Source organism: Fistularia commersonii, chromosome 20 (genome assembly GCF_037954325.1).
Source record: "Fistularia commersonii isolate RoL2024-O1a breed Wild chromosome 20, RoL_Fcom_v1.0, whole genome shotgun sequence".
Taxonomy (NCBI): Eukaryota; Metazoa; Chordata; class Actinopteri; order Syngnathiformes; family Fistulariidae; genus Fistularia; species Fistularia commersonii.
Genome location: NC_141303.1, coordinates 11,085,453 through 11,097,075, shown reverse-complemented (window position 1 = coordinate 11,097,075; position 11,623 = coordinate 11,085,453). Strand labels below are relative to the sequence as shown.

The 11,623-nt window shown below is 39.2% G+C and overlaps 1 protein-coding gene across 2 annotated transcripts; it reads left to right on the top strand.

Annotated features, from left to right (window-relative positions):
* The first annotated feature begins 1,667 nt into the window (after positions 1-1,667).
* tmem151ba (transmembrane protein 151Ba) lies at positions 1,668-11,231 on the top strand. 2 transcript variants are annotated; one of them, XM_086167013.1, is made up of 2 exons: positions 1,668-2,018; positions 4,873-11,231. In XM_086167013.1, the coding sequence occupies exons 1-2, from the start codon at positions 1,935-1,937 to the stop codon at positions 6,310-6,312; spliced, it is 1,524 nt and encodes a 507-aa protein (XP_086023139.1). In that variant the 5' UTR covers positions 1,668-1,934; the 3' UTR covers positions 6,313-11,231. The 2 variants fall into 2 exon arrangements, with proteins under 2 accessions (XP_086023139.1, XP_086023138.1); XM_086167012.1 differs by having other exon boundaries at positions 4,870-11,231.
* The last annotated feature ends 392 nt before the right edge of the window (positions 11,232-11,623 follow it).

Sequence of the window (11,623 nt, the reverse complement as noted above, 5' to 3'; positions counted from 1 at the left end):
TTTCCTGAAAAATCTGAAAAAATGATTTAGGCGATTATTTTAAGAGGGTGGCGAAATAAAACACTGGTATGACCAAGTGTGAGGGATCATCGCCGTGTCCATAAAAAGCTCAAGGCCCGCAAAGTTGCGTTTCGGGTGTATTATTGCTTAAAACATTAAAATAAGAGTTTGTTTTAGGCAAAAAGTCACAGCCCGTATTTGTATAATATACTGGCATACCGGTATCAGTTTTGAATGTTGATTGGAAAGTAGAAGCCTTTGACCTTCAATAGATTCAGCAGTTACTGTTCTGTTACCTATGTTTTTACATTTCCATCTTGGAAATGCTTATTGTGGTTTGGCCTTTAGAGGGCTCACTTACACAGCATCTGCTGTCTTCTTGGAGAGGAAACAGATTTTTTAGAGTCCATAAAACAATTGTGGCTGTCAGAGGGGAAACCGCGCTGCAGCCAAAAGCCACCATCTGTCTTCATGTCCACTACTGTTATGTTTACCCATTCTGTTTTAGGCCAGCAGCCCAGTCCAATGTTCAAATGGATGGTTTTGAGAAAACGGGGCTTGTACAGCAGAACTGTGGGGCAAAGGGACTCGTCGACAGCACACAAAGTTTTCAAGGAGAGGAATATAAAATACCAGACATATTTGATCTTATATCGACTTGTTTTTGGATTACTTTTTTTTTTTTACAGCTTTAGGAATACTTTTCTGCAGGCTCATTAAAATGTATAAAACTGATCGACATTCTGTATTGATCAGGATTCAGTCATTTAGAATGAAAGAGCTGAGTGAATATTGTATGGGACATTTTTTCCGTGTTTTGTTTATGGGAATGATTATCAGATGTTATTTTCTACTGTTAGTGTTTTTTTTTTTAAAAAACATGGACTAATGCTTGGATACACACACACACACACACACACACACACAAACACACACACACACACACACACACACATGTAGATAGATAGATAGATAGATAGATAGATAGATAGATAGATAGATAGATAGATAGATAGATAGATAGATAGATAGATAGATAGATAGATAGATAAAGCTCTTTATTTTCTGTAACACAATTAAAAAAATGTTTTTTTTTCATGATATTCTAATATTTTGAGATAGGATTTTTGAGTTTTCTTAAGATGTAAGCCATAATCAGCAATATTGAAATAATAAAAGGCTTGCAATATTTCAGTTGATTTGTAATGAATCCAGAATGTATGACATTTTTGTTTTTGTAATTGCATTACAGAAGATAAAGAACTTTATCACAATATTCAAATTTTCTGAGACAGTCTTGTACAAATTAAACCGTTATACTTTTGTGCAAACATTGGAAAGAGTTCATTGCAATAGCAGCTGAGTCATAATTACAAAGTAATGAACCCGAAGGTGTGTGTGTGTGTGTGTGTGTGTGTGTGTGTGTGTGTGAGTGTGTGTGTGTGTGTGTGTGTGTGTGTGTGTGTGTGTGTGTGTGTGTGTGTGTGTGTGTGTGTGTGTGTTTACAGCGTGGTGTTGTTGAGATACACGTGCGTCTGCCTATCTCCTTTGTCCTTCTTCAGTCTCCCAGGCTGCCATGGGCACTGCCTACAGGCTGAGCCGACTGACTGCAGCCTTTGCCATCTCCCAACCCTGCATCCCTTGAAGCACTCCTCATCACTATCGAGTCATTGCATCGCTCGGGAAGCCTTTTTTCTTGGGTCTGCACAGATCCCTTTATTTTTTATTTTTTATTCCGGGTGCATACCCAGCTACGTCTGCCCACCAGGAAGACGCTGGGATGATGCGTCTTCTTTCTGTTCGAGCTTCGCGTGGAGGGGTCTGCTTTGGATGATGCGCGGAGGGCTTCTCCGTGATTATATGTTTCGTCCTGACTTGGAAAGCTTCCCATCTCCACGGGAAATCCATGCCCCGGTTTTCGTTCAATTGTCATCATGTCTCCAGCGTCGGCTGCGACGGCAAGTGAAAGCAGCACCGCCACCGTCCCTGAAGAGGAACCGGACAGCCCCCGAGCTGAGGTGAGCAGGCATTGTTTCCAGTCTGAAGGCCAATTTTCTCATTCGAATCCTAATGTGGACAAAAAAAAAAGACAAAAAAAACCCCCACAAAGTCTGAAATTAGTTAGATCAAGAGCATGGGGATTCCCATGATTAAACAAATAGGATGGGATTTGCAAGATTAGGGTTGTAAAGCACAAATGTACAGAGGGAATCAAATTGTACCATGTACTATTTATACCAAGCCCCTCATTATACATTACACCATCATATGGAGACTTCCCCCCCTGTATAGTGGCATCCAAAGGAACTTACCATGGATCCTAAGAAGGACCATTATGGGACGTACAACGCTGTCACTGATTTGAGCATGGTAATAATTTCTTTATAGACTTTTTCCCACCCCGAGGAATGGAAACTTTCTAAGATTGAAGATAACCCGGTCTGGTTCAGATCACACTCTGTGTGAAATTTGAAATCAGACAGGTGCCGTTGTAGTCTGGACAGCACGTCTCCTCCAGGAAGGCAGCGGTATTTAGTTCATGTTTACCTGTAATTCATCATAGGTTATCTTTTAGTCCTGTTAAAACTCAAACACTCATGCTGTCCAAGTTACATATCCATTACACAAGAGGGTTTTTATATAACCCTGGCTGGTCTTATTATGTCAAGAGAGAGCGTCCATGAGTCTGAGAAGCACTTAAAGGCACAACAGTGGTGTCTGGAAACACAAAGTTTCCAGCATGTTGATGGAGCCTGATGATCAAAGGGATTTTTCTTAGATACCCTCACATTGTTAGGGTTATCTTGGAAATCCCGTTGAGGTATTTAAAGCAAATTCATGCAGACAATTTTAAAATCCCACTTTGAGAAAACATTTTCTCTAATCTAATTTATTTATTAGTTTCCTTTCAAATCACATGATGTACATTGTACATCAAAACACAGGATGGCATAAAGAGGCGTTTGCTTACATTTCTTTTATTTAGACCAGTTTTATTGATTTTTTTTTGGTCATTTGTCTCATGGACTCTTCAGTCAATTGACACATTTTTGTTGATTTTTAAATGATGCTGTCACTTTACAGCACTAATGGGAATTTCCTGTTAATGCGAAAATCACAGAGGACTGTTTTTTTCTGTCAAATAGTTTTTCACATTTCAAAGTGTAAAAATATTCCATCCAACATATAGACAGAAAGAGATCACATTATTGTGACCTTACATGTTTAAAAAAATGAAAGCTGATTCCAGTCCAAAACAACTGCTGTTTATTCAGCTTGTGTATTCTTGAAACTTAATTTCTTTTGCTATCTCTAAAGCAAACAAATATTTGACAGTATTTTCTTCACGGACATGTACAAGAGGGTCTTTTTCACTTCATTCAGCCTGTCTCATAAACTAAATCTGATCATCAACCTAACAGTAACCTGACTACTTTACATCTGTCTCCGATAAAGGTTTAAGGAACAGCTCATAGCTAATGCTTAATATTGCAGTGTCACTAGCTCCAATCACATAATAATCGAATATACAGCGGGGTTGCTTTTTGAAAATGCTTTTTAATGTAGTTACAGTTGTCTTGTGTTTAAAGATTGTTCTTAATCACGTAGTGTCTTGGATAGGTACATGTGCTCTTCTCATACATTTTTGCAAATCAGTGGAATTAAGGACATGCGGTTTTCCGCTGGCCATTATAATTCCTGTTGGCTGAGCAGAGGCTGTAACATGAGCCCGCAAACTATGTCATGTTGTATTGATTATCACTGTTGAGCATGTGCAGGATGCGAGCAAGTAAATACTCCTCCTGCAGTCGCCTCGTTTCACTGGGGTATTTCAGTGTTAATCCCTCTTGCCCTGTGGGATGTGTTTCTGCATTGGAAAGGTACTTGGGGACCATGAGGCTAAGGAGCAGATGATAATTAAGAAGAAAGAACATTTATTATTTATGTCCCCCTGTCACGCAAAGACCACACAGCTGAAATGCTGGATTCAATACTTCAATGTAGAAAAGCCGCTTGCTGACTGCTGCAGTCCCTAGTGTGTAGGTTTGGGGGAGGACTGTCCTACTGTATGTATTACCTTTGTTAACTAAATGTGTGGGATTCCTTAGATCTTTAAGCGTTTCGCATCTCAACTACAAAGGCTCAGCTGTAGCGTGGTCTCAAAAAAATTTCAATGAATTTTGTAAGATCCTTATTGCCCTGAGCTGTTGAGTCCTTGCCAGATCGGTGTGGCAGCATTCCCCAGAAGCGTGACCAACCCATGATCCAGGCGCTGGGGTTTGCCGCCCCCTGAGGTGAAAAAGGATGGCACCAGTTTATGCCACAAAGTCAGCGAAGCACTTTTTGGCCTTTTTCTAAACATATGTTTTAGGCTAAACACATGTCAACAGTAGAATACAATGATGAGAAAGAACACAGCCAACACACAGCTAAAAGCCAGATATTTTGAATACCTAAATAGGCTCAATATTAAAACTACTAAGCTCACAATATTTGTCATTTTGATGGAACAAATTGAACTGATTTGAATATTGAATTATTTCAATGTTGTCATCACTGAGCTGATTTTAATAGGATAGTTTTGAATAGTGTGTAAACACCGGCTGCACACAAACACATACACACACACACACACAAAAATCTGGAGCTCATGCATAAACTATATAAAAGCACTTACATCACAGCATATTATATATGCACAAGCCACTGCTTGTTTCTTTAAGTCATTGCTTACTTTACATCATACTGATATTTAGGGTTCTATAAAACTGACTAACTTGTCTTTCTTTTATGATCACAGTGTTTACACGAATCGACTTGTTGGCAATCTTAATGTCACTTATTTTTTATCTCTCATCCTCTGTGTAGCAGCGGCCTCAGAAACAATCGTTGATTAAATCCCTGTGTCAAGAAACTCACTGGAAATGCCTCCTGCTCTCCCTGCTGATGTACGGCTGCGTGGGAGCCATGGCCTGGTGTCAAGTGACGAAGGTCACACGCCTTTCCTTTGACAGTGCTTACAAGGGAAAGTCTATGATGTATCATGATAGTCCCTGCTCCAATGGCTATATTTACATTCCTCTGGCATTCCTGGTCATGCTCTATGTGGTCTACCTGGTGGAGTGCTGGCACTGCCACACCAGGAATGAGCTGCAGTACAAAGTGGATGTGGACAGTGTAGCCGAACGCATTCAGCGAATGCAGCAGGCCACTCCATGCATCTGGTGGAAGGCCATAAGCTACCATTATATCAGGAGGACACGGCAGGTTACGCGCTACCGTAATGGAGATGCTTATACGACAACGCAGGTCTATCATGAGAGAGTGAACACCCATGTGGCTGAGGCAGAGTTTGACTATGGGAACTGTGGGGTTAAGGACATCTCGAAGCACCTAGTGGGCCTGGAGTGCTTCCCTATCACTAGACTACGGTTCACTAAGTGCTTTAGCTTTGCTAATGTGGAGTCTGAAAACTCCTATTTGACCCAGCGGGCCAGATTCTTCACAGAGAACGAGGGCCTGGATGACTATATGGAGGCCCGTGAGGGGATGCACCTGAAGAATGTAGACTTCAAAGAATATATGATTGCCTTTTCTGACCCAACTCATCTTCCCTGGTATGCTTCCAATTCCACCTTCTGGGTAGCAGCCGCTTTCACCCTCTCTTGGCCTCTCCGTGTCATGACTGAGTATAGCACTGCCTGTGTCCATTTCCACGTAGAGAAGCTGTTTGGCTTCGACTATGTGCCCGTCACACCTTCTGAAGAGCGTCCGTATTGCAGACACATTCCCAGAGTGAACACAATCGACAGCACTGAGCTGGAATGGCACATCCGCTCCAACCAGCAGCTTGTGCCCAGTTACTCAGAAGCAGTTCTAATGGACCTGTCCCAGCTCTCCGGGAACTGTAATAACTACTCCACCTGTGGAAGCTATGGCAGCTACAGGCAGAACTGTGAGCGCTGCCACCGTGCCATCAGCAGTTCCTCCATCTTCTCTCGTAGCGCCCTCAGCATTTGCAACACCGGGAGCCCTCGCATCCCCTTCAGCAACAGCCGCTTCTCACTCAGCCGGCTGTATGGCTCCAGGAGGAGCTGCCTGTGGAGGAGCAGCGGGAGTCTGAACGAACCATCCTGCCCCACAGAAAACACGCGCTGTTTGTCAGGCCAGCAAACGAGTGAGGAGAGCCCTCCGGCTTACCAGGATGCGCTGTACTTTCCTGTGCTCATTGTGCATAATAATGAAGGCTGCCTAAACCATGACCATCGCTCCCTGCATAGGAATGGCTCCTGTGTGGAGACTTCTCTATGACCCACGACCCTGAGTAGGGGATGACGGATCATTTTACAGCTCAAAAACCCAAAAGTTAGCAAGCAAGTTTTCAGAAGTGCAGTGGTCTCAAAGTACAGCAGGACACAGCGGGCTTGGGAAAGTCTTTGCACTCTGTAAGTCAGGGAAAATAGATCTGATGCTTTTGATGAGACTGTTGCTTAAAATATATTGTTGCTCAAGTGTCATGTATCGTTCAACAGCATCTCCTGTGCAGTTAAGTCAGTTGGATAACCAGGGGAATCACATTCTACTATAAATGCAATATTTGTAAAGCTTTAGCAGAATCAATGAGTAACATCGTCCAGCATATGAAGTTTAAAATTCTGTTTGGCTCGGTGGGAACCAAAGGGTTCCCAAGAATTAAAGGCTATCTCAAAAACTACATACTGGGGTAAGAATAAAATATTGTCTGAAAAAAAAAAAAAAATCAAGGCAGTGCAATGAGTTGGCCGTATCAGTGGGCATATATGTTTATTAGTCTTCCTGTCAAAACAGAACCGGGCTCAAATGTTTGCAAAACTGAACAATTTGCGCAAATTTAGAATATAAAAAAGTGTGTGAGGAAATGAGCCCTGTGATGTCACCTGATCCCAAATCTATCAATTCAAAATCAAAACAAATACATCATTAAAAGATCAAACTCTATAAAATAAATGTCTAGTTAGCTGAAACATGCTGGTTGCAATGACATTATCCTTCCTCAGTTGGCAAATATAGGAGCAGGGCAATGAATAATTTAGCACAGGATTGCTAAAGGACACACAAGCTTCAAACTGAATAACCAACATTTCCTCAAAAGCTTTGGTGATGACTATAAACCGTACATTTTGTATTAAAAATAACAACACTGATAATAAACCTCACCATGATAGAAACAGATCAGTTTAATTTCAAATGCTTTTAGTTTTATAGGTCAGTTTAATTTTATATTTAACAAATTCATTTAATCAGCCTACCTCTTTTATTTAAGTGCCTAATAAGCAACTGTCCCTGACATGCATATCTTAGTAGTGCTCAAGCAATCTGAACTCCAATCTGTCCTTTGAATAAAGTGAAATTTACACTCATGCTTCACAGTCCAGGGGACATGCTTTGTATTAACTGACAGTTATGTAATAACACATTTTTATTGTTCAAAATGCACAGTTTGGGATGTTTTTCTTCATAATGTCATGTAATGTAATGTAATGTAATTCAGCTCCTTTAAGCCAGGCCAGTGCAGCTGATGCATATCAGAGAGACAGCCAGGGAGTCGGCCATCATAGACATTGAGAACAGGCAAAGGCCTGGATTCACTGCTGATAGTGTCAGATTTAATCGTGTGACCAGATCACTTTAAAGAACTGAAAGGGAAAACTTCTTCTCAACTGAGTTCACGCAGCATCTGAATCATGGTGAATTCTGCGAAAAGCTAAGCAATGAAAACCAAAGGCTTAAAGGTAACCCGGAAAGATCGAATCAGGCTTATTTAGGACATTTAATGTTAAAATCAGACTGTTTTGTTTTTTCCTCCAACACTTTTAAATAGTTTTATGGGTAAAAAGGACAAATTTTATTCAGTTATTCATTGACAAACCAGCCTGTGTTCCATGACAAGCAGACTAAAGATAAACAGATCAGACCGTGACAGATCATTTCTACCATCAAGACAATCAAAATCCCCAACCACTGAATTTCCTAGAATAGAAAATATCCAACTTGCCTTTGGTCAGACACTTACGTGTGACTTACTCTTGTAAAGTTTGTCTTAGCATTCACGGCCTTTTAAATAATGATCAGTTGGCCGCACTTGTAACATTCCATGTGTGGTTTTGGAGCTGTGGACAATGTTTAAAGCAATATGTATGAACAAATATTATTCCAATTGTCAAAGGGGTGATAAATTGAAGAAAACCAACAAACAAAACACATTGTTAATCCAAAGAGACAGTTTACAAGGAAAACAAAGTGAAAATGTTTTAATCAGTTTTAAAAGCAAACACATTATCCATTCAAATCTCTAAACTCAGGAAAGTAATACAGACAGACTCAGATTGGAACAAAATCCCCTCTTGTGATTTACTATTCATGTCTCTGACTTATTTAAGAAGTTAAAGCATTTACGCAAATGTTTCTTTTTGCTTTTGTCAATGCATCAACTGCACAAAATCTGGATTATCATGATACAGTGGGTTCACAACCACAACATATGAAGGAAACTTCCAGCATATTACCAATGCACTCATTTGAGATAGTCAGGAAAAAGGTCACAATTGACAGACTGATGTTTAGTACCTGATCCTTACATACTGTATGAGCATATAAGCACTGGGTTGCACCAGCTATTTGTAAATTCTTTGCTAATGATTTACCAAATTAGGCTGAAGAATTTCAAGGTGGAAATGTAATATATGTATGTAGTAGTATAGCATGTGGGACAGTACTCTTAGTACCCAAGTTCCAAATAATAACAATAATGACAATAATAATCAGTTAAAATGTCTGGTGCAAATTTAATCCAGGTTCCAGAGAACAAAGCAGATTTCAAAAGTCATAACAAAAATAGCTTTATAAGTCTTACCAGGAAGTGACTGCCTTCAAAGCAGTTTTCAGTCATTTGGTAATATGACACTCCAAAACATAGGCAGAGGATTTTTGTGTTTTTTTGATAGTACATATTTTATTTATTTATTTATTTATTTATTTATCATTTTGTGGAGAGCCGTATGGAAGTAAAGCAAATGAGACCTTTAGAGACTGAAATTCCTAACCAATTAATTAAGTCACAGTACGCAGCAAGTATTCAAATTAGCTGAGCTTCAATATCCTTGTTGTGTTGGCATCATTGCACAGCCTTCAGGAAAACACTGAAAGATGCCTCAACAAGGGATTAAAAGGATCTGAAATATTTATTAAGGGTAGGAAGAGCTGGAATATTTGGTACAAGGTTACAGTTTTATACATTCTTTCTTTCAAGGTTCATTCAAGGTCTCCCATTAAGGCCCTGAGAAGGGTGGGAGGGGATATACTGTATGTACTGTATAATTATGTGGGAAAAAGGAAAAAAATGTGTTTCAATGTCAAAGCTTCTGTGACATAGGTTTAGAAAGAAAAGATATGAAAAACAAACAAAAACAATTTGGGGATGTTGGCTAAAGGCCAATCAAGAATACATTTTCTATATAAAAATGAGAAATATATTGTAAGTTGCTTTTCTATTGATTTTTTTAAACATAAACACACAACACAAAGACTTTCTTACCTACCATCTGAAACTACTTTGGTGTTTCTTTACTGTGGGTTCTTTGTTACTCATTTGCCACTGGCGTGGATACATCTGTAACAAAGTACCAAAACATCTGCTTGGTTTAGACTCTTATAAATATGACCTTCCTCCAAAGATGACTGTTAGCAAAACATTTTTGACAAAGAAGCACTGAGCCCTTTATCATATTTAGTAGATTAGATTGTTATGATATGCACTGTTTCAATCCTGAAGGCTCTGGTGTCTGTCATTTTGTATTTTTTTTTTTGTTGTGTCCTTTTGAAGACTGCAAGGCAGGAAGTGTTTGTAGTGTAAATAAAAATAAAGGATAGAAGTTGTCAGACATTTAAAGGTGCTATGTGAAATGTAAGTCACAACAGGATGTGCACAAAGTTTTTTTTTATATTTCACCAAACTGTTTATAGTTATGAAATATCTGCTGAATTTGCACTACTAGGCAGGTATCCCTGAATCACTCTGACTTGTGAAACCTTTTCTTTGTTCAGGAGGCAAAAACGAGTCCCCAAAGAATCCTGCTGAAAGTTATTAGTGCAGAGTTGATATTTACAACTTTCTATCCGATAACCTGTGCATCTGCTTGAGAATTATTGTCTAGCAGTATATCACCTCCTTGTTGGAAAGGCTTCCGTCAACTACTGAGTGGCAATCCCTGATTTTTACAGTATAGACACATTATCATGTTAATTCATTATGTGTGCAGCTATATATGCAATTTTGTCAGGTAATAAAGTAATGAAAGACCTTCTCAGGACAATTACTCTGACTTTACTGATATTAAAACTGACGTTTAGACACTTGAGCAGAATGGATTAAATTAAATCCCAGAGTTTTCCTGGGATCAGTTTTGCTCTTAAAACAATAAACAAATATAAAAAGTGAGCCTCAGGGTTTGACAACTGGCTCATCCCACACACCACTGGTCGACGCCTGTCGACCAGTTTTGTCAGTCGAGTCTAGGTTTATTTTACCATACAGGTGCCCTGCTGTGGCTGATAACTGTAAAGTTAGTTGACAGAGACCAAGTAGAAAATTGTTTGAAATGTAACATGAATGGTTTTTACAATTATTCCATATATCACCTTTAAATGCACCTGAAACTGAGACATTACTGTCATGGACATGTGAAACCCTGTGTTTTGTCGTGAATGCAGTCGGTGTATAATTCAAGCACCTACCGAGCGTATGTTTCATCTAATTTTGGAATATTTCTGTATTTCTTTTTTAATCAATTTGATAAAGAACATATTTATTACAGTTATTGAAATAAATTGCTGTTACACTGATTTGAGTGATATAGAATAGGATGCACCCACAAAGACTTTTGAGGCGAGGTTGAACGCTTATTTTTAGATTAATTCCCAGTGTTTCATATAGATTGCTGGATGCATTTTTCCTTCAGAAAGCTTCTCTTCGTATGACAAAGACAAGTTGCAGAATCGATAAAACAGTGAAAGTATTTACACAAACTGTGTTCTTGTTGCCACCTAGCAACTAGTAGCTATATCTTCAGAAATGCAAGTCTTATGTTTTCAAACACCACCACGACGATGCCTTGATGTTATATATGGACTGATGAACAAATTGGTGTAACACAGTGGACAATATATTCAATAAAACAAAATGCTCACTGAAAGATCTCTGATAATTCTCTGGTCTCAGCAGCAAACCCCTTAAATACTCCAAAAAGAACAGTGGAATGGCAGAAATCCTGACATGTTCTGGGATCACTATTCAGATAAAGATGGATCAAAAAACAACTCAATTTGACCCGAAGCTGGTCAACATTGGTTAGCATGCGGCAAACCTGATGCACTCCTTATTTGACTGAGTTGCATTTCAATGCCTTATTTTGGAAATTTAACCCACTGGACAATAACAAGTCAGTAGAACTTTTCAACACTCAACAGGTAATTTTATCAGGGGTTAAGTGCAATGTAAATGAACTTTGTCTTGCTCTCTTTGTTGGCTTCTTGGCCGTTTCAAAAAAAAAAATCTGGGATTTTTCATGCATTAAATGACAACAGC